We start from the raw sequence: 25,376 nt of genomic DNA, 5'->3' as shown, positions 1-25,376 counted from the left end.
AAGTAAGGCTCAAGAAATTGTTTTCAAATACCTCAATGACAGTTCTGTACAGTAGTCTATTTTGTTTAAAGTGGGAGGAAGAAAATAAAGAAGACACTATGCTAAAAGAGGTGAGCAAGCCCTCTTCAATCCCACACACACCTAAACCCAGGCTGAGTTTTCTGATTCCAAAGCCCGGTGTCACTGCTTTCAAATTGTGGCTGATCACCCCATTATAAATAAAAGTCTACAAAGGTTCCACTGTTTTCCTCTGGCCAGCCAGAGGGTCCTTCCTCATGTGTGACTCCTTCCTGCAGTCAGTTCAAGTTGTCTGCTTTGAGAACAGATGTGAAGGCACACAGTGACTTCAGAGCCACACTCCTCCCCAGCACAACTCCTGTGAACTCTGAACAGCACAGGACTCTGGTGATAGCAAATACTGCCTCGGATTTCAGACCTGCTTATCAAAAAATTGCCTCCTTTTTTTTTAAATTTTTGACAGAATATATAAATTATCCTGAATTAATTTTTATCTAGACTGTAACAAGGCAATTTGTTGTTAATTTTCCCCTATGTCTTCTGGTCCACCTTACACTTCTTTGTATTAAGAGTCACCAAACTTCTAATATGTTTAAAAGATGGTTGTAGATTATAGGCATGGCAAGGAATTTTCATACAAAATTTTAGATGGTAAATCTCTTTAACTATTGAACTGGGTGTTTAATAGCCTCTAGTGATACGTAGCGAAAAATGGTACAGTCCCTATATTTTAAAACAATTGTTGCACTGAGTCCCATAGTTTATATATTGTTAATATTTTCATGAAAGCTTTAAATGTTTTTCAGAAGAAACTGTGGTGACTCATGAATCTTTCATGAGGTGTTATGCATTTTTATGAACATATGATGTAAAATTCATCTTTCTGAAATTCACAGATATCCATGAAGTGCTACACGTCTCTCTTTGGTCATGGATATTCATGACAATACTACTTCTGTAAGCATTTAAATACCCTTTCATAAATATTCTAGAATGCAATCTTCTGATGCCATGTAACATTTTGCTTACGTTTTATGAGTACTTCACTTGGGCATTTTCCACTTGATAATGAAAGCAGAACCTTCAGGGATAGTTATTGGTGTATATATAAATTATATGTAAAACTATCTCATTGCTTTGTTTTTATTCCTAGAATTTTCTTTCTTTGTTATTGCTCCAAGTTCAATGAATTCTTTGAGGGCATCTTGAGAATTTCAGGTTTCATATTTACAGCCAAAGATACATTATCAGTATAAAGTACCACATGCAACAGAATTGAGATTCTAGAGTGCAGTAAAGACTTCAAAAAGTATATGCAATGTCTAATATTCCTCATGTGAAACTTACGTGTTTCAGCTAGTTGCAGGAGTGTCTGTACAGAGTCCTTGGCAGGATGAAGTCTCCCTTTCATGCATACTCAAATGACCTTTTGCAGTGAAAGAACAGTAGATTGAGCATTTGAAGGTTGCCCTGCATCCCCTGAAGTTGTTGATAATCTTCTTATTGATTTTGGTGTTGCAGAATAAAGTCTTATAAGCCTTTATCGATGCGCGTAATCAGCTTTGAGTAGATGACAGATCCTTTAACTCTGTATTAATGTTCATTTGTACAACAGATCCTTTGTACTTTGGCATTAAATAATGCCTTAAGTTCTTTGTCAAATTCTTCCCCCTTCTGATAATGGCATTTGATGTATAAAAAGCAGCATAGCTTTTTTTTCTTCTTCATGCGCTGGATCCAACCTGTCCAACCCAGCCCGTCATAGACATGTTTGTGTTTCCTTCCCATCCTCATGTCCCTCATTTTAGCTTAGGACAGTCCTATTTGCATTGTCTCTGTGCTCCACGGTGGGGAGTGGTTAAGGATGAAGCCTCAGTGGTTTCCCCTCCCCCTGTATCTCATTCTTTTCTCGCAGTATCCTGACCCATAAGGGGGAAAAAGTCACAGACTCTGGGTAGGAGTGAGGGAGAAGATCACAGTGAATTATCTGCTGTTACCAAGTCTTGCAGTAGTCTGAGAAATTGAGGGATTAAAGAGGGAAGAGACTCTCATCTTTACCCACAACCTTTGAGACTGCACTTCTAAAAAATTTAGCTGCATCCAAAAGATTTTTTGGATTAAAAAGATTTTTTAATATCATGTTCTTTACAGGTCTGGGTAAGCTCTAAAAAGCTATCCATTAACAGATAGATAATTTCACACATACCCAAAACATAACTTGAGTATATAAATCACCTATTCTGAAATTTGCAATTATAGGACACATTTAATTATTGGACTTGTATTTCTTGGCTTTAAATGCAATGTGTACATATATTCAAAATGGGTTAAAAAAGGAGAGCAGTTTTCAACAAATCTCATCACTCTGCAGATTTTGTTTTTTTCTAATGGAAGATGAAATTTGTTTCCAATTTGTGACTGTTGAGTGTTTCTAAAGGTCAAAGCTCTAAGGAAATTTTAAAATTAGGTATTCAGGCTGACTAAAAAGTAATACCAGTGCAGTGGTAGCATTATGCAAGCAATTTGTTTGCTCTTGAATATAAAAATAAATGTAATGTCAAAACTGAGGAAGAAAAATAATCTGCTGTAAATACTCTCCTACAGCATTTTTTTTTCTCAATCAGGAAGTTAAATTGAGTTCTTTTTGCTTTGTAAGGTTAGTTATTTTTTAAAGAAAGTCTCCAGAAACCTAAAGCAGTTGGAAAATGAAAAGGTATAAAATCCACAGAGGTTGATTTCACTTGAATTTCCTTGAGATAAATCACAAATTTCACTAATTGATGCCATTGTGGAACATCTTTAAAGAAAGAGAAAAGAATAAAGCCTTTGCAACAAAAAAGATGAAGATTTCACCAAAAAAAAGGCTGAAGATTTCACCAAAATATTTTCATTTCATTAATGACTTCCTGAACAAAGAAAGACAGACAGAAATAGGATGCAGGAAAAGGCTGACACTAGTATTTGTAATGAATGCAAGTATCTGTACCTAAAAAAACCCCCAAGGACTCTTTCTCTCAAAAAGCATAGTCATTTACATTAATTCTAATATTCTCTTACCATCAGCCTTATTAGGACTAGGAAGTTCAACAGTTTGCAATAAAGTTAGGTACACCAAGTGTGCACAGGGTGTAAATACATACACATCTTCACAGTAAGTGGTAGATCATGGTAGAATGGTAAAGACTGGTAGAATTTACATATCTAAATTCTTAGAGCTCTTGGAAAAGCAAGGCCCCCACAAGAAGGAGAACAAGGCTATGGTGGGGAACTGCCAGTAGGGTTTGGGTGTTCTTAGTCAATGATAGATGAAATCAGGATGTCGTCCTGAGCAGTGTTTTATATAAAGAATGATGTAAAATCAGGCATATATCGCTGTCCAGAGCTCTGTGCAGCTGAGCTAGCTTTTTCTCGGCTAACAGTGTATCAGGTGCACCATAGTATGTCTCCAGGTCTCAAATTCTGCTAAAAAGGAAAACTGTGCAGAATATATGATAATTAAATGAAATTACTTTTTTTGACTTTTTGGTCTTACAGCTCATGAATATATTTTTGGTTTTAGGAATTAGAAAACAAACTTTTTCTAGCTTTGCATCTTGTCCCACAGTCAGACATTGCTTTTGCTTATTACAGAGGAAAAGAAAATGCAAGGGAACTTATCAGTCTGGGAATGATCATAGAATATCCATGCCAACATAACACAAATTTGTGTATGTAAAAATTGCCTCTAGGTATTTGTGCATATATTTTGTTAAAAGCAATTATTATATCAGTCATGCTGCAATATTATCCCTAATCTTGATCCACTCACTTACAGTGACTACTGGTTATCACTTTGGAAATAGACCAGGTTCCATGTTGAATTGCATTATGGCACTGGTTTCCCTATGTCAAAATAGAATGAGAATGTCAACTTGCAGTTGGCAAAGTACTGTGAGAGTTAAGACATTATTTTTAATCTGTGAACTGTTCCTACCTTTCAGTAATGGACTCTAGCAATTCTGCCCTTTCACTTTGTGACTGAGTTGTCCTATCATGGCCAAAATATTTTTAAACAATTCAGACTTCTTTTGCAGACTGTTACTATCTATCTTGCATCCTAAGTTTACAAATAATGTTTAAAAATTAAATCTGAAGTGTGATCAATGGACTGGAAACCCACCATTTAAGCATACACAGAGCATGTAATGACTTGCAATAGCAATCTTTTCTCCATCTTTTCATTATATCAATGTGCCTTAGACCTTATTCTTTTCAGCTACCTTGTAGAAGTGAACAGGCTTCCTGAGATCCTCTGGTTAATAAATTAAATCTGTATGAAAACGTGCTGGCAACAAAAGACATACATAGGATATATACTGTCATATGAATGAGTCATCACTTAAAATTAGGAAAAATTATTTCCAGCATTAACACTGCTCATGACAACCTATTTTGGCAGCAAGAAAAAATCACAAGATATATATTTTAAAACACTGCACAGCTCTGTCTCATATAGATTCTCCTCTCCCACCCTAGTACTTGAGTGCCTTCCAGAAGCACATTAAGCAACATGACTAATGTCTCTCTCATCTTCATTCTTTTACTTGAAGCTGAAAAATTACATTAGTTTTCAAAAACTACCTGCAAGTTGATGAAATATCATCTTTGCAATGAACATAAAATTTTTACATTACTGTGAAGACCATGGCAAAATTCAGCCTTTGCAGAAGCACATACAGTTTCTTCTGATGTAAGTGAACAAGTGCTCCCTTATGCCAGGACACACGTATGTGTTTCTATGCATAAGCACTGCTGAGCAGACTACCTTCTTGATATATGGGAGATTTGCAGACTAAAACAGCAAGCAATCCTTCACAGCAGCATTCATTTTGCTGGATGTGAGTTGATTGAGAAATTAGCACTACATGGGAGATCTCTTTCTGTCTGGAACTAAGAAGATTTCCAATTTTGTAGTTGCTGTTGATTTATTATTCTGATCCTGCATGGGGTTACTGATGCAGATAGCTCTCTTAACTGCCCTTTGTGTCAAAGTGTGCAAAAGACTAACACTCCAACTTTTTAATGGCATAATTTACCTTTAGCAGTAGCTCTCGAAGACTAGAGACCTGTAAGAAGACTAAAAATTAAATAAATGTGCTGTTGTTTAGAGGACATTAGCTTTCCTACAGAATTAATATGTATGGCTTCACATTCGGGACTAGCACAAAATCTCTACTGGAAATGTTTGTACCACAGTAAAAATAAAGATTGTGACCAGCATGGATCACATTGTGCTGGATGCTGTACAAGCAGGGAATAAATACCTACCCCTCCCTGAAAAGTTTGGTTGGCTTCCAACAAGCTAACTATGAGACTGCTAGATAATAAACCCACACAAAGAAAGAATAAACCAATAATCTCAGACAAGAGGAGCTGTCAGCAAACGCAGTTAAGCTTTGCTGTGACTGACTTATGCAGTGGCATGATTCTTTAAATAAAGAGTGGGATTCCCAGTATAGCTATGGATTGTGAGCAGCTAGCATGTGAGTTGTTTATAGCAGCCTCCCAGCATATATAGGCTGTTGTCATTCAATTGCACTGGTGGGAAAGCCTGTCTCCAGCCTTAAAACAAATTTTAATCTGAGCCCCAGATTCTCTGCCATGTTTTTTGCTTTCTGGATTGTGTGACTGAAGAATTAGATGTATTCAGCAGTGCAGTCAGTGTGCATTATTTCTAGAAGAAGAAATGCTGAATGTACAAAATAGTAATCATGGTGATTTAGATGTCAAAGACACCACTAGATCAGGGCTAGCAGTGAAAAACAGCTTTGTTTCACTTTCCTCTTAAACAGAAGCCTATATGTTGTAGACTTCTAATTATTTTATTTGGCAACAAAATTTTTAATGTGGATGTCTCTTTTTTCTTCCCCTTTTTTTTTCATTTTTTTTACTTTTCCCTACATAAACTATTTGGCAAAAGCATATCCTTTTCCAAATGCAATTTAGTCCTTCTGAAGAGCTGCAGTTTTAATGACAGTTTAGACATTGATATATTTATTAGACAATATTTTCCCTTTAATAAATGCTTTGATGTAGCAAGTATGTTCTCAGTGTTCTGTGTGTACATTTCCATAATAACCCCTTTCCAGTTATCTGTGAGATCAAAGTCTGCAGCTCTGCGCAACTTCTGCCAAAAATAAGAGCTTCTTTTCTTACTGAGTTTTTGTAGCCTGGTCCACAGTATTCAATGGATTCTGCTTTCATCTGATCACAGTTGCAAACCCTCAAATTTAGTGTAGATTTTTTCTTACTTAGTCTTAATTTTTGTCCTGTCTTTAGCATTGCAGTGATTCTGCATTTTTATAAGTCACTGTAGCCATAGCAGTGCCCTGTGTTAAAGGACTATTCACATCATAGCATTAGCCAAGAGTGTGAGAAGTCAGCACATCCCTGCAGTTAGCACACACAGATGTGTCTATGGGCGGTGACCACAAATTAAGAATCTGGTATCCCAGACTTGGTGTGTGATGAATCCTGCTTCACTGCAAATCATTTAATTGCAGCAAATACACATTTTGCCAAAGGTTTTCCCATTTCTGCCTTGCTGTCTGCAATGCTTAATTCACAAACCACAGCAGTTACAGGACACTTTTCCGAGAAGATTTACAGCAAGCCATGTAAAAAGATGGGATCTTCTGAAAGCCAGGAGATACTATGCCTGCTTTGGTTAGCTGGGTTTAAAGAACTGTTGTATATGCTCAGTGAATTTTTTGGGAAATCCTAAGTACCATATTGCAATTAAAAAATCTGAACAGAAGAGATGATTACATATTTCTACTTTATCCCATGGGTTCAGTTTCCAGTAAGAATAATTTCCACAAGCCAAAATTTAGAAATTGTTTATGGTTTAGGCCTCAGTAGATAAAAGGCACCGAAGCAGTTGTCTGAAATCCTTTCAAGAAAACCTTAATGCCTGCATCTCCAAAATAAACAACCAGCACAGACTGGAATTAGCAGGATGGTTGTGACATGACTGGTGGAGGGTTCTAGCACTGCTCTTCAGCAAAGTAAAAAATTATTAAATACACTAACATTTTTTACCATTACCTAAACATGTGACAATTTTAAGGATCCTTCTCATTTCCACTGGTTTCTTTCAAGTTCTTTTCAAGAATATATGCAAATAAGTGTTCAGATTTATTTCCATGATTTGCTTCTACACTGTAAAGGCTTGATCAAAGTGGAATCTAAATTCTAAAATCATTAAATTTTCAGTTAAATCATCATATTAGTGACTACTTTTAGCTTAGAGGATTTAGTTTAATGGTTGTGGAGGGACAGGGATTGCTATGTTCAAATAGTACATGAAGAAGTGGAACTACTCTCACTGAAGTTCTTTTAAATGGGTTTTTCTGCTCAGTGTTATAGGTTCTACATCTTTTGACCATGATAGTGAATTCAGTTTGTACTCTATTTTTCTTAACTTCTAAATAGAGCTATTTCCTATCCAAATGATGAATTTAGCTAGTAAAGTGCTGTGGTATCAACCTATTAAGACAAATTATGATGAGTTAGGAATGCAATAAGAAGACCCTTCGTACCTTACTATTATGGCCACTAACACCTGCTGGTTTTCCCTGCAGAGTTTTTCCGAGAACTTCTGGAGAACGCGGAGCGATCCTTGAACGACATGTTTGTCCGGACGTACGGCATGCTGTACATGCAGAACTCTGAGGTGTTCCAGGACCTCTTCACGGAGCTGAAGCGCTATTACACAGGAGGCAACGTGAACCTAGAGGAAATGCTGAACGACTTCTGGGCTCGGCTGCTGGAGCGGATGTTCCAGCTTATAAACCCCCAGTACCATTTCAGTGAGGACTACCTGGAGTGTGTAAGCAAGTACACAGACCAGCTGAAGCCCTTTGGAGATGTGCCCAGGAAGCTGAAGGTTCAAGTGACTAGAGCGTTCATTGCTGCACGCACCTTTGTTCAGGGGCTGACAGTAGGCAGAGAGGTTGCGAACAGAGTATCCAAGGTAATCTAAAATCAGGATTGGTTTTTTTTATCTTGAATTTGTTCTCAGCTTGCCAGACAATTGAAATCTGTCTTTATGCTTTTTTTATTTTTTTCTTTTCAGTACAAGGAAGTGTGTTTGGTTGGTTTTTATGCCTACCAATGTATCCATCTTAAGTTCATAAATAGGGACAATGGCTGTTTTCAGTTCCTTCTGAGGATATTAAGGCAATACTGACTGGAAAGCATTTCTCTGTGCTTAGGACACAGTGAAATACCAATATACATCAATGTTATAGCATGGTAATGATTGTCATTTGTAATTCAAAACTGGCTACATATATAAAAGATGGGGATTAGATCAGAATTTAAATGTTTTGAGCAAATTTATTCTGCTGTTCATGAGGAAAGTACAGCCCTCACAGCATTCATTCATCATGCAACTGGGTGATGGATTTTGTTACAAATGTCTAGTCATGTTTCTGATGAGAAAATAGACAAACAGTGACACCTCCGAAGCTTGAGCTTTCCCAAAGGATGGTTTGACTCACATTTATTTTAGTTTTAATTATTTATCTATGCAAATATTTATGACAATTATAATCCTTGAGGGCTTCACATAATTAAAGAAAAAAAAAACATGCAAAAATAACCCATCTGGGCACCACAAATGTGCCTGAATGACTTTCTCTTATACAATATTTCAAAATCAGGTATACTTTTCTGAATTGGTGTTCCAGCTAGATAGTTGTTCTGTGATCTCACTATTTCACAGTCCTCATAGTGTATTTGGACCTTGAATTCTGAAATACTTTCATGAGATCCACTGTGAAATGCTCAAATACTCACTTCTGAACAATAAGTGTGTGAGTGATTTGGATGCTTGGCCCATCCAATACCTTCCCACGTTTACAAACCTAAGCCACTCCTCTGCCTCAAGAGGACCATCTCATTTGCTTCATTTAAACTGCATTCAGAAGGTGAGGTAGAGCCGATACATTGTAAAGTAGACTGCAACTCAAGCACTCAACAAGACGGGGCTTTTAAACTTCTCTTAACCTGTGTTATGTGATATTTTGCAATTACAAGTTGAGAAGCCATGGAGCTGGAAATGTAGTCAGGAAGGGAGAGCCTGATTTTATGTCTAGGAGACTGCATGGGAGAAAAAGGTCATTTTGCACTTAAAATTCAGTTGATGATATATGTGATCCTTGCTAGTCAGCTAGAACCAAAGTCTCTTCCTCCAAGTGCCTTCTGGAGCTTCAGGGTTGCCTTTCTTTGATTTCTGGCACTGTCAGTTCTTGCAGTCTTTCTGAATGGTGTCAGGGTATTGCTGTGAAACCCCAGGCCTGCCTAGTCTAGCTGGGGGCAGATGCAGCCTTTTAGCCTCTAAATGTGCAGAATGCACATATCTACAGCCCCAGATTTCCTCTGAAGTGCGATGGTGTCCCTGTGGGTCAGGTTCTAAGTGAAAGTACAGAGTTCTGATGTCATTGTTGTCAGCAGTCGTTAGGTCTTGCTGGATCAGACAGTAGAGAGTAAGCTGCGTAATTCATGTAATAGATGCATAATTTGTGAATCCCTCACAGATTAAGGTCTGAATTGTCTGCTGAGATGTCACTTTCCCTGTGTATGTACATGGCTGTACAGAATGTGCAGGTGTCTTCTCTGTCACATATCCAGGAAATGTTTTCCTCTCAGCCTCTGGGCTTTGGGTACATAAGCCCTCTCAAGAAAAAGGTTTATAACAAGATCACTAAATGATCCTGTGATCCTGTAATAAGAACTGCTAGCTCTGCAATGATACAGTGGGTCTTTTCAGTTGAAGGTGATTACAATAGCTCAATAGTGCTTCTGTTGTTTGTTTGGGTTTTTTTTTTCCTTTTAACATGAATGAAACCCTTGAAATCATCGTTAAAAGGGTTCAGTGGGTGGTGCAAGACACAACAGTGTCTTTATAGACATATAGTGATACTCCATTAGACTACATCTAGAGCTCTGTTCAGTTTTTGGTTCTTCTTGCACAAAAAAGACATTGACTGGATTACTTGTCCTTGAGCCTGTGGAACTGGGTCTTCTTCAATCTGGAGAGGAGGTTACTTCAAGGGCACAGCAGTTGCTCCTGGTGCCGCTAGGGAGGTCATTAAAGAAATGCAGCAAAGCTCTTCACAGTGGGGCATGGTGTGATATGATGGGCGTGAGTTGAAGCATTTCCTCTTGTCCTATCACAGCAGGCCCTAATAAAATTCCCATCCCCATCTTTCTTATAAATGCCATTTAAGTGCTAGAAGGTTAATAAGATCTGCCTGGAGCTTCTCTCCTCCAAGCTGAACAACCCCAAATCCCTCATGTCTTCATAGGAGAGGTGCTCCAGCCCTCTGACCAGTTTTGTGGCCCTCCTCTGGACGCAGTACAACAGGTCCATGTCTTTCCTGAGATGCTGAGAATTCCAGAGCTAGATTTATTAATCCAGGTGGGGTCTTCTCTGAGAGCAGAGTACAGGTGACCTGCTGGTCACATTTCTTTAGGATAATTATTCTGTGATCCTATTAAAAAATTAATAAAATCAACATTGTGCTTAAATGTAGAATACACTTTGATTGCAGGATACACTTTGATATTAAAATCTTGGAGGCTGTATTCATACCCACAGCATATGCAAAACAATTTCTGGCCTTAGGTACTTTGTGTTACATGCAGCCTGGTGAGGCAGATATGAAGAGCCCCAAGTGGCACCAAATATTCAAGATTAATAATTGTCCTGTTGAAAGGCTGTGATTACTCTGAGAATGAATCATTTGTTGCCATATCATAACTGTGGACTTTTATGCTGGTTTATCTACTGTAGAAAATGACAAATCCTTTTCTTTAAACATAATTTTAAAAGTCTACAACCATTTCTTAGAGTTAGCACATAGCTGCAACCAAAAATGAGAGAGGTAAACATCTTTTGTTGCTATTTTGAAAGTCATCCAAATTCAGCACAGATTTATTTCTCATTGTACTTTAATATTGAGAGATTCTGTGATAAGGATGCCACAACTGGATAAATCAGGAGAAATGAATAAAGACAGAAAATGAAAGGAAGAACTGTGCAGTTCTTCTATAAAATCCTTTGTCCATTCTCTGCTCTGGCTGGGAACAGAGGGGGATCTTCTACCTGCAAAATCACAAGCTTAAAAGATTTTCTGCTTTCTATTTGTGGACCCATTATTTCACTGAACCGCCACTGACATAGAAAAATGTTGAGCCTACACCTTAAACACCATGAGAAAGAGTGACTAATGAGAAAGTTGGTAACAACATCTCCTTCAGGTCATTACTGTCTCATTGTCTTCTGGACCATTTCTGTAGAGGGTTGGTGGGTCACACACAAAGGATTTGTTCCCTCTCTAATGTCAGGGACGTATCCTTTCTAACGATTTTTCCTCAGAGAGGTTGTAATGTCTGAAAACAATGCAGGCATTGTATTCCTTGCAAAGGAGCTACACTTCCTTTTTTTTCGATGAAGTGTGTGCTCAAGCACTCTCAAAGGAGACAACACATATCAGAAACATTTTCCTCTTACAATAGGATTTTGCAGTTTAGCAATTTGCTTGTCAGTGAGATTATAATTTAGTAAATCACACTTAGATAAATGGGGAGGGAGGTTGATTAGGACATCTTATTTTTGTAATTTTTTTAAAATATTATATTTCAATTGCAAGCAGACACAGTTGCTTCCATCTGCCTGAAGTTTTATTACGCTGTTTTAGTTGAACAGTATTTTCATGATCTCTAAGTCTAATTACAATTTTTAATCTTCAGAGATTTTTAAATGTTTTTATTTCTTATTCTAATGCATTAAATTTCTCAGTGCTGTGTTGCTATGCTGCTTAAATCTCCACTCAGTGCAGTATATTTCTACTGGCTTGAATGGACCAGCTTGCTAAATTATATATATATTCTAGAAAGTTATATAGGCATATAAGCAAAAAGTAATTATTTCTTAAATTGAGAAAATTAACTCTTCATTTAAATCAATTTATTCATTAATATAGAAGAATTCCTAAAAATATCTCAAGTTGAAAAGTCCCTGTAAAGATCATTGAATCCAACTCCCTGCTGCTTGCAGGACTAACTAGAAAAAAAACATATGACTAAAAGCTTTATCCAGATGCTCCTTGAACTCTGACAGGCTTGGTTCCATGACCTCTTTCCTGGGGAGATTGTTCCAGTTACCAGTCATCCTCTCAGTGAAGAACCTTTTCCTGATGTCCAATCTGAACTTGCCCTGATGCAGGTTCAATATATAATATTCAATATGCAACATCAGAACTGCCATTTTGGTTATGTCAAAAGTCTTTTTAGTTGATTTTACCTCAGTGGCAGTAGTTTAAAGGTCAGTATAGGAGCAGAGCTTCTCAACTAGTATACTTTCTTAAGCTGTAGGTAGTAGATGTTTATGGACATTTTGAACTACAGTTTCAGAAATAATTAGTTAAATTTTCTACTACCTGTTTTTTTCAGTACTTCGTTAAGTTCTAAAAACCTGGCTTTTCTGTTTTGATACCTTTTGGTTAAAAAAAATAGTTTTGTCCTTCCCTGTTCCTCTATAAAAATATAGCATATTAACATGTTATTGTTATTAAATTTACTTGTTATCAACTTTTTTCCTAGATAAAATAAATAAATGAACTAAACAAAAACAAACAAACAAAAAAAAAAAAAAAAAAAAAAAAGGAAAAAAAAAAAAACCCACCAAGCCTTCCTGACAAGCTGTGATTTAGTATCTACTGTTAAGCTGGAGGAGCTGCAGAAATTATTTCTGCAGTTGCTCTTAGCTGTGATTACCAATACTGTGATAGAAAAGACATATGCATACTTTTCATGTGCATCTTTTACTGTGTCTGAGCTCTGGACACTTTGTGAGAAAAAAATGCTAAGTTATTCTCTCTGTCTCTAAACAAAGCATTCTCAGTTATCTTAATAATCCCTTTGAACTGTCACTGAGTGGTGGAGGGGGTAAGCAGAAAAACACATGGGGAATTAAAATTCTTAAACAGAAGGGTCCAGGATTTCCAGGCGCATGTGATTCCTGAAATACTTTTCCCAAATATATTAACAGCTGAATTACAACAATTATCACTCAGTCTTTCCTTGGGAACTGGTTCTGTTTTATATATGCCTTGTTTGGTTCAGAACTCTTCCTTATTTAATGAAAAAAATCATCTTCATTGGCTCTTGCACTAAACCTGCCTAACTAGGAACAGCAAGTGAGTGCAGAATACTTTTATTTACAGAGATCTAGGGGTTTAATTATTATTTGCTAGTTTTGCTTTTCTCTAAGTTTGGCCTTTTTTTTTTTTTTTTGTTTGTTTGTTTTGGGTTTTTTTTTTGTCTGAATTTGTGCACTTTCTTCCCATTGTATATTTGGCTTAGGAAAAGAAGAATTTTTCTGAGTTTTGCTTTGACTTTCACACTTGAAAATTCATGCTACCAGCAACCAAAGTAGTCTTTATACCAGGACTAAAGTGAAGCTTAGCTCAGGGGCATCATTAAGAGCAGTTAGTGATTTTGTTAGTGGCATGAACATCAAAGATTTGTGACCCAGCCACTAAGAACTTATTTAATTAATGCATTTAAATATTAATTGTCATTTATTACAAAATAAAAAGAGGCTGTTGCAATACTTTTCTCATTGTATGGCATAGGCTATATATCTCCTTCTTTTTAAACCAATTAAAACCATTCATCCCCTGAATATTATTAAATTATGTTAATATCAGACTTCTTATTAGGAACCTAGTGATATATGAGCAAAGTGAAATAAATTCAGTGATACAATTATAAGGTTAAACCTAAGATTAGTAGTGAAAAGCAGTCCCTAATAATTGCCTGTGATTACTTCTACTTGCAGAATGCCAGGCCACTGCTTTTCTAATACACTGAATCAATATTCTTACAAACTCTGCTTTTCATGGTTTATAAATAAACATTCAACATTTTGTGAGAGGCATAAATAAAGGCCAATATTGAATGACACAGTGATTCAGAATGTAATTATTGCAGGGGGGAGGGAATATGACATGGTGATAAGTCAGGTAATTAAAAGCCTAAACAAATTGTACTTTAAGCCTGGAAAATGTGATTTGCAGGGTGTGACAGATAAAGAGCTATGTGTCCTATATATTTTAACTTCATTGGCTGAAGAGATTTGGCTTGTTAAAGTCACACAAGGAAAGGAAATCTAAAAAGACTATGGTTTTCAGCTTTAATCCTCAGTTCAAACTGTTGGTTTAGGAACAGCCCAGCTGAGCAAGCAGAGCTTTTATGATTGTGTTTCTGCCTGTTGTTTTAAAGTTTTTTTCAGTCATTAATTCTTTGAGTTTTCATTGAATTAACATATATTTACAAGAACTGGAACACACTGTGACATGAATGGGGCCACATTCTTTTTTCCTCTTCCTCTCCCTTGGTGTTCCTCAGGCAGGGAGCCCAAGGATTATCCAGCCAGGGGAGTTTCAGAGCTCTAATGTGTCTGTGGCACAAAAGCAGGAGTGAATTGTATCCACACTTGAGTTCTTTCTGGGAAGTATCCTTTGAACTGAGGTTCAGCTGTGCTGAATATCTTTCCTTCTTTTTTTGGAAAGAAAAAGCACATAAACTGATCTAGTTAATTGCACACATTTCATGGAGAAATGAAACAAATGCCTTGCAGATATCCCAGACATACTGCAGGTGCACTGATCTATTTTCCACTTTGTGTGCCCTGGAATCATCAGATGTTCCAGAAGAGCAGTTCAGGAGAAAAGGCCTAAGATGAAACAGCAGCTTCAACAAAAGGAAAAAGGCAGTAGGAGGTCTACAAAAGCTGTAGTCTATGTCCTACCTATGAGAATTGTCAGATATAATCCAGCCTGGCCTCTCCATTTCATAGGTCTTTAGACATCATTCAGCTACCTTGGTATTGAACTTAATAACCCAAGTTTAACTGAGTCATGTTGCTCAGTAAGACAGTCAGTCTTGCTGAGTATCCCTCTAGGTAGGCCTGCTGTTTGGGTTTATTCCTACTGTGTGCCACATCACATCTCAGAATCCAAAGCAGTCCTGTCTTTTTGAATTTTTTGTGTCATTCATAAACAGAGCTCTTCGGATTGCAGCTCTTTTGCTCACTTTGTGTTTTGGGTTTTGCTCAATGCCTACTGCATAGCAAATACCCTTTAGTTCAGCTTTGCATGAAACTTCTAACTATAAATTAAGAACTGTAATGAGGCTATTTTAGTTTAACAACATTATTATACACTGTCGTGATCCATTAGAAAATTAATTGTTTTAATCAACATTTTTGCAGGATTGCTGAAAGGCACATTTTGCACACAATTGTTCAAAATTTTCACATCAGATCTATTTACCACCTACAAAAGATGTTGATATGGCACCTGAAGAAAATATATTAAGAAAAAAAAGTAGAACTTTTTCAGAGACATTCCTGGAAAAAAGGATGTATCCTAATGTATATCATGATACATGGTCAAGTCATAATAAAAATAATGGTGAAGAAACAAAGCTCAACTAAGAGCTTGCTGACACCACTGTATTTAGAAATTCTGCAATTAATCTTACAGCAGGTTTTACAATTTTGCAGTTATAGCACAGGGAAGTGAAAGAAAATTCAGAGGAAATAAGAAGGAGATTAAAAAGTCTGAAGGTTAAGCAATGCAAGGGGATCTAGATCATCTTACAACTTTATGACTTTTTAGAATGACTCCTTTTACAGGTTGTCTTAATTCTGTGTCAAAGACAGCCTATAAAAGCACTGGTTTTCAATCATGATTTGAGAAAAGCAATTAATTTTATTTCTCATGTGAGCCAGAAGCAGAAAACAAATCCTAATAAGTTATTTGGCCTTCAGGTTTCTGTGGAAAACATTAGCCAAGAAACTATCTGATTTACCTAAAATGCATCAGGAATTACTAACAGGAATTTAAATTCATATCTGCTTAAATGTTGCAGTCAACCAAGTCATCAGGAAAATAGTGAAGAAGTCAAATTTCTTTGAGACTTTCAGATAATTTAGTCTGAAATCAACAAAGGATCTAAGTTCAATTCTCAGTTATTCAGGGGTGAGTTACAACTGGCTTTATTGGCTGCTTAAGTCTTGCATCTCAAAATATATCTCAGACAAAAAAAAAAAAAAAGATGGTGTGAACATAGGAATACAAAATGAAGAACTTAATTGTCAGGAAAATAATTCTGGTCATCTGTGAAATTTTAAACTTATCCACATACTCCAGTGTCTGCTTCTTATGGGAGATTTTATGATACAAGCTTGCTAAGTTTTTCCCATAATCTTTTCTGGAAAAGATGAAATGTCACTTTCATTTGGTCTACATGCTTAAGAACATCTTTGCTCTTGCTCCTTCTTTTTTCCTCCTTCTCCTTTTATTTTTAAGCCCTTAAAAAGAATTGAGTTCTTGAGAAAAAATTAAATGTACCAGACTAAACTGGGGAAAAAAAAGATCTTTGAATAAGATGAGAGGATTTAGCTGACCTCAGATGAACACTTATCACCTTTAAGTGGCCAAGAGCAGAAATTAAGAATATAGAGTGAGGATTTTAATGCAATGCATGCCTTCATGTCCTTCATAATGCTTTGGCATCCTTTGGCCACTGGTGTAAAAGACTTTGCAGCTGCCCAACACCTTAGCAGAGTTTTAGCCTGCAAACAACTTTCCCATTCCTGAATATTTTTTTTTTTTCTTTTAAAGCTGCCAGAGATGTTTTGATATCCTGGACTGTCCTGACACTGTGCAAGTCTGACTTCTTTGATTTTAGAAGGTTTAGCAATTTTGTATGAATACAGTAGTGAATAAATTGCTGGATTTCTTCAGGAAGCACATACAGGTTCTCTACTTAACCCCCACTTACATGATCTTCAGTATCAATCAGCAACAGAATTGCATCTACACTTGCCTGTTGTGTTCTTCATCTCACAGTGCTTTCATTCATGTTCATGTGTTGGCATTATCTGTAGATCCAGAAGCGAGTGTGTATGAGACAATTGCTGGCCAGCTGACAAAGCTGAGCAGGACTAGTGCACTCTAACTTGCATTTCCTGAGTCAGCTCTCTGCATACTGAGTTGTTACGCAGTACCATCAGCAGCTCTCTCCACAGAGATGACACCCATCTAATTGTGCTATTTCAAATGGAGGTTTTATATACCTAATTGGTAGAGAGAAGCCTGAGGTGCCAAAGATATTATCTGAATTTCACAAAATCACCTTAAGTGTTTAAACCAGAAAGTGAGAAATGACAACCTGTGTTCTTCTTTCCTCCAGCAATTTACTGATTCAGGAGTTTCACCACTCTCTGTAGATGTGATGGAACACCAAGTCAGCTGCTCTGAATCCTGTTTTTCAGACATGTGCCAAAACAAATGAATGCATATGGATCTAAGTGCTTGGTCGTCTCTCTCTGAGGAATGCAATAATTGACCTGCTTCAGTCTGTGGCATCCAAGCTGCAGTAACTCACTCCAGTCCAAGCCTAGGAGCCATGGAAACTTTTATGGAAAAACTGCTCAGCTCAACTGCCATCTTCTTTTAGGTCTAAGGTCTTCTATGGGAATTTGGTTGGATCTGGCCACAATGCCTTTTATACCTGCCTATTTCCTAGTCAATGAAAGAATTATTAGAGGTATTTATTTGTCTGATTTCTTCAGGCTAAATCTATGTTTTGTTGTTGCCGGCTTTACCTGATCATATTAATATTAAAGTGCCATTCAATCCATTGTTTACTTGAAACAACTATTTAATTTTGTGTGCTACTGTGCAAAGGATAGCATGAATGGGGGGAAAAATCAGTTTTCCTCCAAACTGAGTGTTAGTTTTGAATTTGCACTGACATTTTCTTTGAACAAGTGGCGGCTACTTTATCAGTTAGCTTGAAATGCAGCAGAGAGACAGCTCACAGCTGCTGTCTTTGGTCCTCGAGATCCTAAAGTAAACTTCAAGATAAACTGATACCACATAGGGTATAGGAAGACAGAACCAAAACATGTTCCGAAAGCACCTGGAAACCTACCCAGCATAAGTAAGGTGTAGTTTTATAGGAAAAATAAGCCACCATTTATCTTTCATCATCTCACCTCTGTTTGTAAGTAACAGTGCAGATCTGCTTTTCAAGGACATTGTATAGAATCAAAACACAAGAAAAACTGCCATCAGAAACTTTCACACTGGTCCTCAAAACTGTAGTACTTTTGTGAGCCCTCTGAATGTTTCCTGGCCATAAGTGCAAGGTTAAAGAAATCTCTTAATACAACATTTTTAGTGTTATATAATTTTTTATATACCATCAACATCTAAAACTATGATAGAATATGCCAAATGGAAATTTATGCAATTCAGTTCTTCACTTAAATCAGAGTTAAAATTTTGGTTGAAGAATGTTTGCAGATTTATTTATACCTTCCAAAGTTAACAGAGGAAGTTGGCTACCAGTCTCTACCATAATGCAAATACTTTTTCTTCTATATGGTTACAGAAATATATTTTTTAAATATTAGGAGTATGAAATAATAATTTATACAATAAATTTTATTCAAAAAAAGAAAGGAGGGCGAGGAGTATGGACCCAGACAGTGAAATGTTAATACCAAAATGGCTCAACTGTCTTACTGTTATCCTGACCCCAAAGAAAGCATCCTATGGCCATATCATATTTTCAGTCTGATTCCCTAAAACTGCTTTTGAAAGAAATGTCTTCTACACTTAGACTAGTACTGAAGAACTGTGAATATACATATATTCCTACAATGCATATTTTATATGTAAAATCTATTCTCTATTTAAGATTCAGTGTGTGCCTTCTGCTCTTCCTCCCACTTTCACTCCTTTTGACTGAATCAGTAAAAGGTACCTTAGCCATTGACTTCAATGTGAACTTGATTAGGGTATGATTTTTCAGATTTCTATAAAACCAGGTTGAAAATAAAGGTTTTAAGGTAAAGGTCTTTACAGGGAGATTGAAGAACTTACTGATGGAAACATTGCTGAGGAAATTTGGGTAGAATAAGAGATTTGCAGTCAGGAATTGACCATTTAAAGGCACAAAAACAGCACTACATGTAAACATAGATAAAATGTTTATAAACTGTCTGTATGTAAGATCATTTGCATAAATTCATCATGAGTGGAATTTCAGACACATGATATTTTAGTTTAACACACTGTAGAAGTTTAATACATTTCTGAAGCTTATAGCCTTACCTGCTACCAGGAGCATGCCCCAAATAGGGGAACACAGTGTTCACAGTTTCTAAGGGCAATTCCTGAGATTGCCAGTGATCTGAATATGGGCTGACAGTGTGCCCAGGTGGCCAAGAAGGCCAGTGGCATCCTGGCTTTTACCAGCAATAGTGTGGCCAGCAGGACCAGGGCAATGATTGTCCCCCTGTACTTGGCAGTGCTGAGGGCACACCTTGGGTATTGGGTCTGTTTGGGTTCCTCACTACAAACAGACACTGAGGAGCTGAAGCATGTCCAGAGAAAGGCAATGAAGCTGGTAAAAGCTCTGGAGCACAAGTCCTGTGAGGAGCAGCTGAGGGAGCTGGGGTTGTTTAGCTGGAGAAAAGGAGGCTCAGGGGAGACCTTATCACTCTCTGCAACCACCTGAAAGGAGGGAGTAGCCAGGTAGGGGTCAGCCTTTTCTTCCAAGTATGAAACAATGGGATGAGAGGAAACATCAAGTTGCACAAGGGAAAGTTTAGATTGGATATTAGGAAAAATTTCTTAATGGAGAGGGTTGTCAAGCATTGAGACAAGCTGCCTAGGGAAGTGGCTCAGTCACCACATGTAGATGTGGCCCTCAGGCACATGGTTTACTGGTGGATTTGGCAGTATTAATTTAATGGAGTCAATGATCTTGAAGATCTTTTCCAACCTAAACAAGTTCTATGAGTCTATCATACTATACATACACACACACACACACATACACAAAATTAATAAGCCTTGATCCATATATTGTATTAATAGTACTGATAGTGTGAGGTAGAACTTATGCAGTGTGGTGTCTAAAGCACTAAGTTATTCTTGCTGCTGACTAAGATATGGCATGGAATAGATTGTCACTTAGCGGGAGAAATAAACATGTTAACTAAATGTATTGGATTATTTTCTTTTTTGACTATCAAAATTATTTTCCTGATGACTGTGTATTGGTCCTTAGTAGGAGGAGTAAGTACCTGTCAAGGAAAGATTAGATTCACAGGTGTCATGTTGGCAGCTAAAGGAGTGGGAGAACTTTCTGTGTTGCACGAGAGGTGAACTGGATGAGCTTCCTTTGCACAGATTTGTAGCTGTTGAGGTTCAGTCACCTGTACTTATGATCAAATATATTTCAAAATACTAATAGAAAGAGGGGACTAAAGTGTATATAAGACTATAAGCACCCAAACTAGCTGCAGGTAATGGCATAAAAATGTTACTATTTGAGCTTGTAATGGCTGTGTTATTATCACCTGATAAGTGTTTATGTATATATCATAAATGTTGATATATTTATACATATATGACAGAAAGCACTACTCGGTCCAGTATTTTTGAAGGCAATCTTAATACAGAGGAAAAAATGCAGTCAACAAGTACGGAAAATTACTTTAGGTTTTCTAAACCATGTATGTTTTGGTTTTTGTAGCTTTATTTTTGTCTTTTTGGATCAAAGCTGGAGCATTGTTCAGAGCCACACTTTCTTGCTCATTTTTATCAGTGACTAAGGACTCAATTATACTTTGCTGTCAAGTTGACATCCTATAAAAACAGTTTGAATAAACAAATGCACTCTAATGGAACAATTTTTCACTATTATCTTTTCACATAAATGTATCTGCAACATGATCCAAAAAGCCTCAGAAGTAAAATGCTTCCTAAATGCTTTAAGATACTTTTAAAGTGAAAGTGGCAAATGGACAGGGATTGAGAAGCATGGAAGTTTTGGCAGATGAAAATGCTTATGAATGTGTTTATTAGCAAGAAAAGCTAAGGGCTTATAATTCAGACAGTATTATATGAGTTGAGAAGTTGCTAAGAAACATAAAGCTTGATGGGAGAAAAGTAGAGGAAAGATGGTCTTGGAAGCTAAAATCAAGCATAATATTTAATAGCCAGAAAGTCATATCACCTAGGGTCGGCACTTACCTGAGGTAACTATGTTAAAATAGAGTGACCTGGTACTGTTTCTATGATCTCTGCAGAAAATCAGGCATCTCCAGGGGAAAATCACATCTCGTACATGTTCAATCATGTTCTAGAATGGATATGCTTTCACCAGCAATGGAGAGGGAACAGAGATCCACTAGAGGTCATTTAATGCATGGACCGGCCTTTAATTAGTCCAAGGTAAAACTGCCCAATAATGTGAACATCCCACAAACTTAACAAAACTTCCTCTAAATGCAAGGATGGGAATTGCTTAAGGTGTGTTCCTTCTGTCACAGAAGTCCTAAATTCTTTCCTTTCATTTTTGCACAACTGTAGAAAATACATCTGTGTATTTTACTTGTGATTTTTTTTTTTAAACTGGCTTCTAGTTCATGTTTTTTAATTAGTCTGTAAGTTTATATTTATTTATTATGCTTAGGATTTCATTAGAGAAGTTAAGAATAGTGTTCACACACTTCTTAAAAGCCCAGAAGTTTAGTTTCTGCCTGACATGTAGATCTGTAGTTGTTATTCTTACAAAAAAAAAATATTAAACTCAAAATTATACTTTCTTTTTTTTATAAACCCTATTCATCCAAGTATTCAATATCTCAGTGATCAGAAGTTAACTTTGCACATGATGGATAAAGATTAAATAAGGCAGAATCAACCTTAATTTCTTTATATGTAAAATGTGGTGCTTCATAATTAGAAAGTGGGACTGCTGTTGAAATGAAATGGAAAATGTCCTCTTTAATCTGTTGCTCCAGGTGTATGTAGATTATTCATTACTGGAATATGAGACCTTGTAACTTAAAGAATAGGGGACATGACAAAAGAGGAGAGGAAGTATATGGTTTATAGAGTTCATCTGCTATGCATACTTGTGACAGAATTGCAATTTGATTTTCTTAATAATCATTATAGAAAATAATTTCTAAACTGGAAACATTAAAACATAACTATGTAGTAGGCAAAAAACTTACAGCTGTTGCTTAGTACCTTTGGAGACAAGCAATGCCTGATTATAGAATCCTTTTCAGCGTTATTATTATTGACATAGTCTTTTCCAAAGATGGGAATCTATATTCTAGGACTAATTTTGTTCTGATTGCTGTCAAAAATACGTCCTGATTTTTTGGCATGAGGTAAGGGAGGATTTTTGAGCAGTCCCCTCAATTGAAATGGTGGTCAGAGAACAATAACAGCAGGAAAAAGTGAAAATCTCACTTCCCCATCTCTTTACTGTGAATGAAGTGGGTCAGAAATAGACTTTGGCAAGTATCAGTGAAAAAGCAGCCAAGAACTGCCCTTGTAAATATTCAAATGGTAGTTTGCTGCTGGTAGGATCTGAAAACAGGTGTAATTTGAACTATTTGTGATAGCATTTTTTTTTTTCTAAATGTAAGATTCTTTAAAACAGATATACAAATTTAAAAAAGAAATGCGTGCTGATAAATTGTGCAGATAAATTATTGGACATGTACAATATTAATACTTGAGTTACTTGAATAACAGTACTTTTCTGCCTTGGTATTTTGTCTTTTCCAAATACTTATGCTCCTAGCCAGGTAGATTTGCCTTTGAACATTATTCTCTTTGAGGCGAGTGTTTGTTTTTCACCCTAGGACCATAATTTCTTTTTGGTGTTTCTTTTGCTTGTTTGTTTACTTTGGTTTTGTGTTGTGGTTTTTTTTTTGTTTTGTTTTTTTTTTTTTTTTTGTTAGTTTGTTCGGTTTTTTGTTTGTTTATATAAGAGTTAATGGATTGCTAGGTTTTCCGTTTTTACAGAACATGAAATGAACCTGGCAAAGGAGTTACTGCCTCAGTAAATGTGAACAGCCATTTTTGGGATGTGCTTGGAAATTTTAATGGGTCTCATCTCAAAGCATGTGGTTCAGCTAGTGAGAGAACTTACTTCAGATTGTTCCATAAATTATATTCTGGCTTAGTCAGAAAGGTGTAAACAGATTTACTGCTATCTTTTGCCTCAGGAAGTTGTGGAGATGGTAGACTGTGGAATATCAGCCACCATTTCATGGTGTTCAAAAGGCAGCTGTAGTGGAGGTAACAGCCTACACTTAATTTGGCCATACTGTGAGAGGGGAAGAATCCATTTGATCGTGTAGTCTCATCTCCACACCTTATCAGTCATCCTACTTCATCAGGTAGTGGACTAAAAAGTACTCAGAAATTTTTTCATTGATCTGTAATATTGTACATGTCCAGTAATATAGTTTGAATCATTTATTCAAGGGACTAAAACTACATTCCACCAAAACCTACTTTCTGAGCTAGAGATTAATTATACAAATTGAAAAATTTCTTACCTCTTTGTTTCTATAATTTTTTTAAAAATGCATTCCTGTTTCTCTTATATAGGTTTAATACACTTTATTCTAGTTTTAGTGCATATTTTTCAGCAAAATAATAAAAAAACTCTGTGACATTACTAAGCTAAGAAACAAAGGCATAGTTGAAAGCTGACCTTATTGGCTTATATATTTCTGTTGAAATTTATTCAGAATCACATTTCTTCAAACCTGGAGGCCCTCAGATTTTTGTAGAAATCAGCTGCTTTAAAGGCGGCAAATGTACAGTTTTAATGCAATTTCGTGTTTTGGTGTACTAATAGAGCTGACTGAATAATAAAAAATAGATTGTTGAATATGTTTGAGTAAAAGTAGACCAATTTTCCTTTATATAAATTAGTATTTCTGAAAATGCTCAGTTTTGTAAATTGTAAATGAGTTAATCATGGTATTTATGTGAGGAACCTGCTGTTAGTTGGTCAGCAGCTGAAGAATTTTGCTTTTACATAAGAGATCTAAATACGTGGCTAACTAGTCAGGCATAAAATTATCTAATTAAAATACACAGTCTGTAAATAAGTAAATTGTAAACATAATTTCCTACATTCTGTTGCAAATGCTGCTGAATAATGAGGATATCAACACAAATAGAAAATTATCAGCAGTAGAAAAACCTCCTGAATCCTATAACCTGTAAAACTTGCAATGGTATTTCATCACATATCCTTAGGGATTAGGGTTATGGCATAGAGTTTGTATGTGGTTGTAGCCATGAAAGTTGTCTAGTAAAATATTTTCTGTTTTCATCATAGTCTGTAATTCTCCCTGTTACTCCTCCACATACTAGATTACTCACACAATTAAGTAATTAATTAATTAGCAGTATGGATATAAATCGCGCGTAGCAATGCTGCAGGTAAGTCATGTGAATAGATCAAGATCAGGACATGAGTTTATACAGTACTACTGCAGTACCTCACTTGTTGATCACATTGGATGTGCTTAGATTTTATTCATCTTTTTACTACTGGAGTTTGTTGTGTTTGTCGTGAACACTGCAATTAGCACAGAGGTCTTTGCAGCACTTACATTAAAAGCATAACATTAACATGAGTGTTAAGTGTCCTGGGAATATAGTTTGTGTCTGTACAACTTAAGAATTTATATTGCTGGGAAGGTTTTTAAAACCCAACTTTAAAGAGTTATGTAAAAAGTTATGTAAGTACATAAAAGGATACATAACTTTTGGTTAGCAGAAAAAGTCATGACCAACAGGAACTGGATACATGACTAAGGTGCAAATATTGTATCTACTGAAGCCTTTTTTTGATACCTAGTATCCCATAATCAGTCGCAGCATGTGCTTAGACATTTTTCTCAAGCAAACGTGATCTGTGAATCCTGTGTTCTTTTCCTACAGCATATCAGTGCTTGAGACTGTTTTCTCCTATAAATATACGTAAGTGAGCACTTCAAGGTTGTGCCTTTTGCTGGATATGCTGGACAGCAGTGTTCTTCATGGGCTGCTCAGGATACCTACAGTATTTCACCCTTTGGCAGAGTGAAGTGCCTGAAACCACCACATCATCCTCTCTTCTATTGTTCCTATGTCTCGTTTTGGCTTGGGCACTTGACACTGGCATGCCACTCTCTGAGGAAACAATGTTCTTCATGCAGATGGAATGGCCTTGGCAGTGCAATATACCCTCACCACCTCAACCCACAGTTGACTGGCAGCTGTGTCCTGGAAAACTGGCATATTACCTTGCAAGGGGCACCTTGCCATCCATAGACAATCAGGCACCTCGGCAGCAAAATGATCACAAATGAATATCAGCTGTTAACGTTCAAGGACTGATTCCAAGTCATT

General features: G+C 36.6%; 1 protein-coding gene across 1 annotated transcript in view; it reads left to right on the top strand.

Annotated features, from left to right (window-relative positions):
• Positions 1 to 25,376, top strand: part of GPC6 (glypican 6) — a 719,055-nt gene that overhangs the window by 387,737 nt on the left and 305,942 nt on the right. Inside the window, exon 3 of the mRNA XM_053935976.1 lies at positions 7,641 to 8,032. Coding sequence (XP_053791951.1) covers positions 7,641 to 8,032 — 392 coding nt within the window. The remainder of the gene's footprint in view (positions 1 to 7,640; positions 8,033 to 25,376) is intronic.

The sequence above is a fragment of the Vidua chalybeata genome, chromosome 2, assembly GCF_026979565.1.
Source record: "Vidua chalybeata isolate OUT-0048 chromosome 2, bVidCha1 merged haplotype, whole genome shotgun sequence".
NCBI classification, from domain to species: domain Eukaryota; kingdom Metazoa; phylum Chordata; class Aves; order Passeriformes; family Viduidae; genus Vidua; species Vidua chalybeata.
This window is presented reverse-complemented; position numbering and strand designations above follow the sequence as displayed.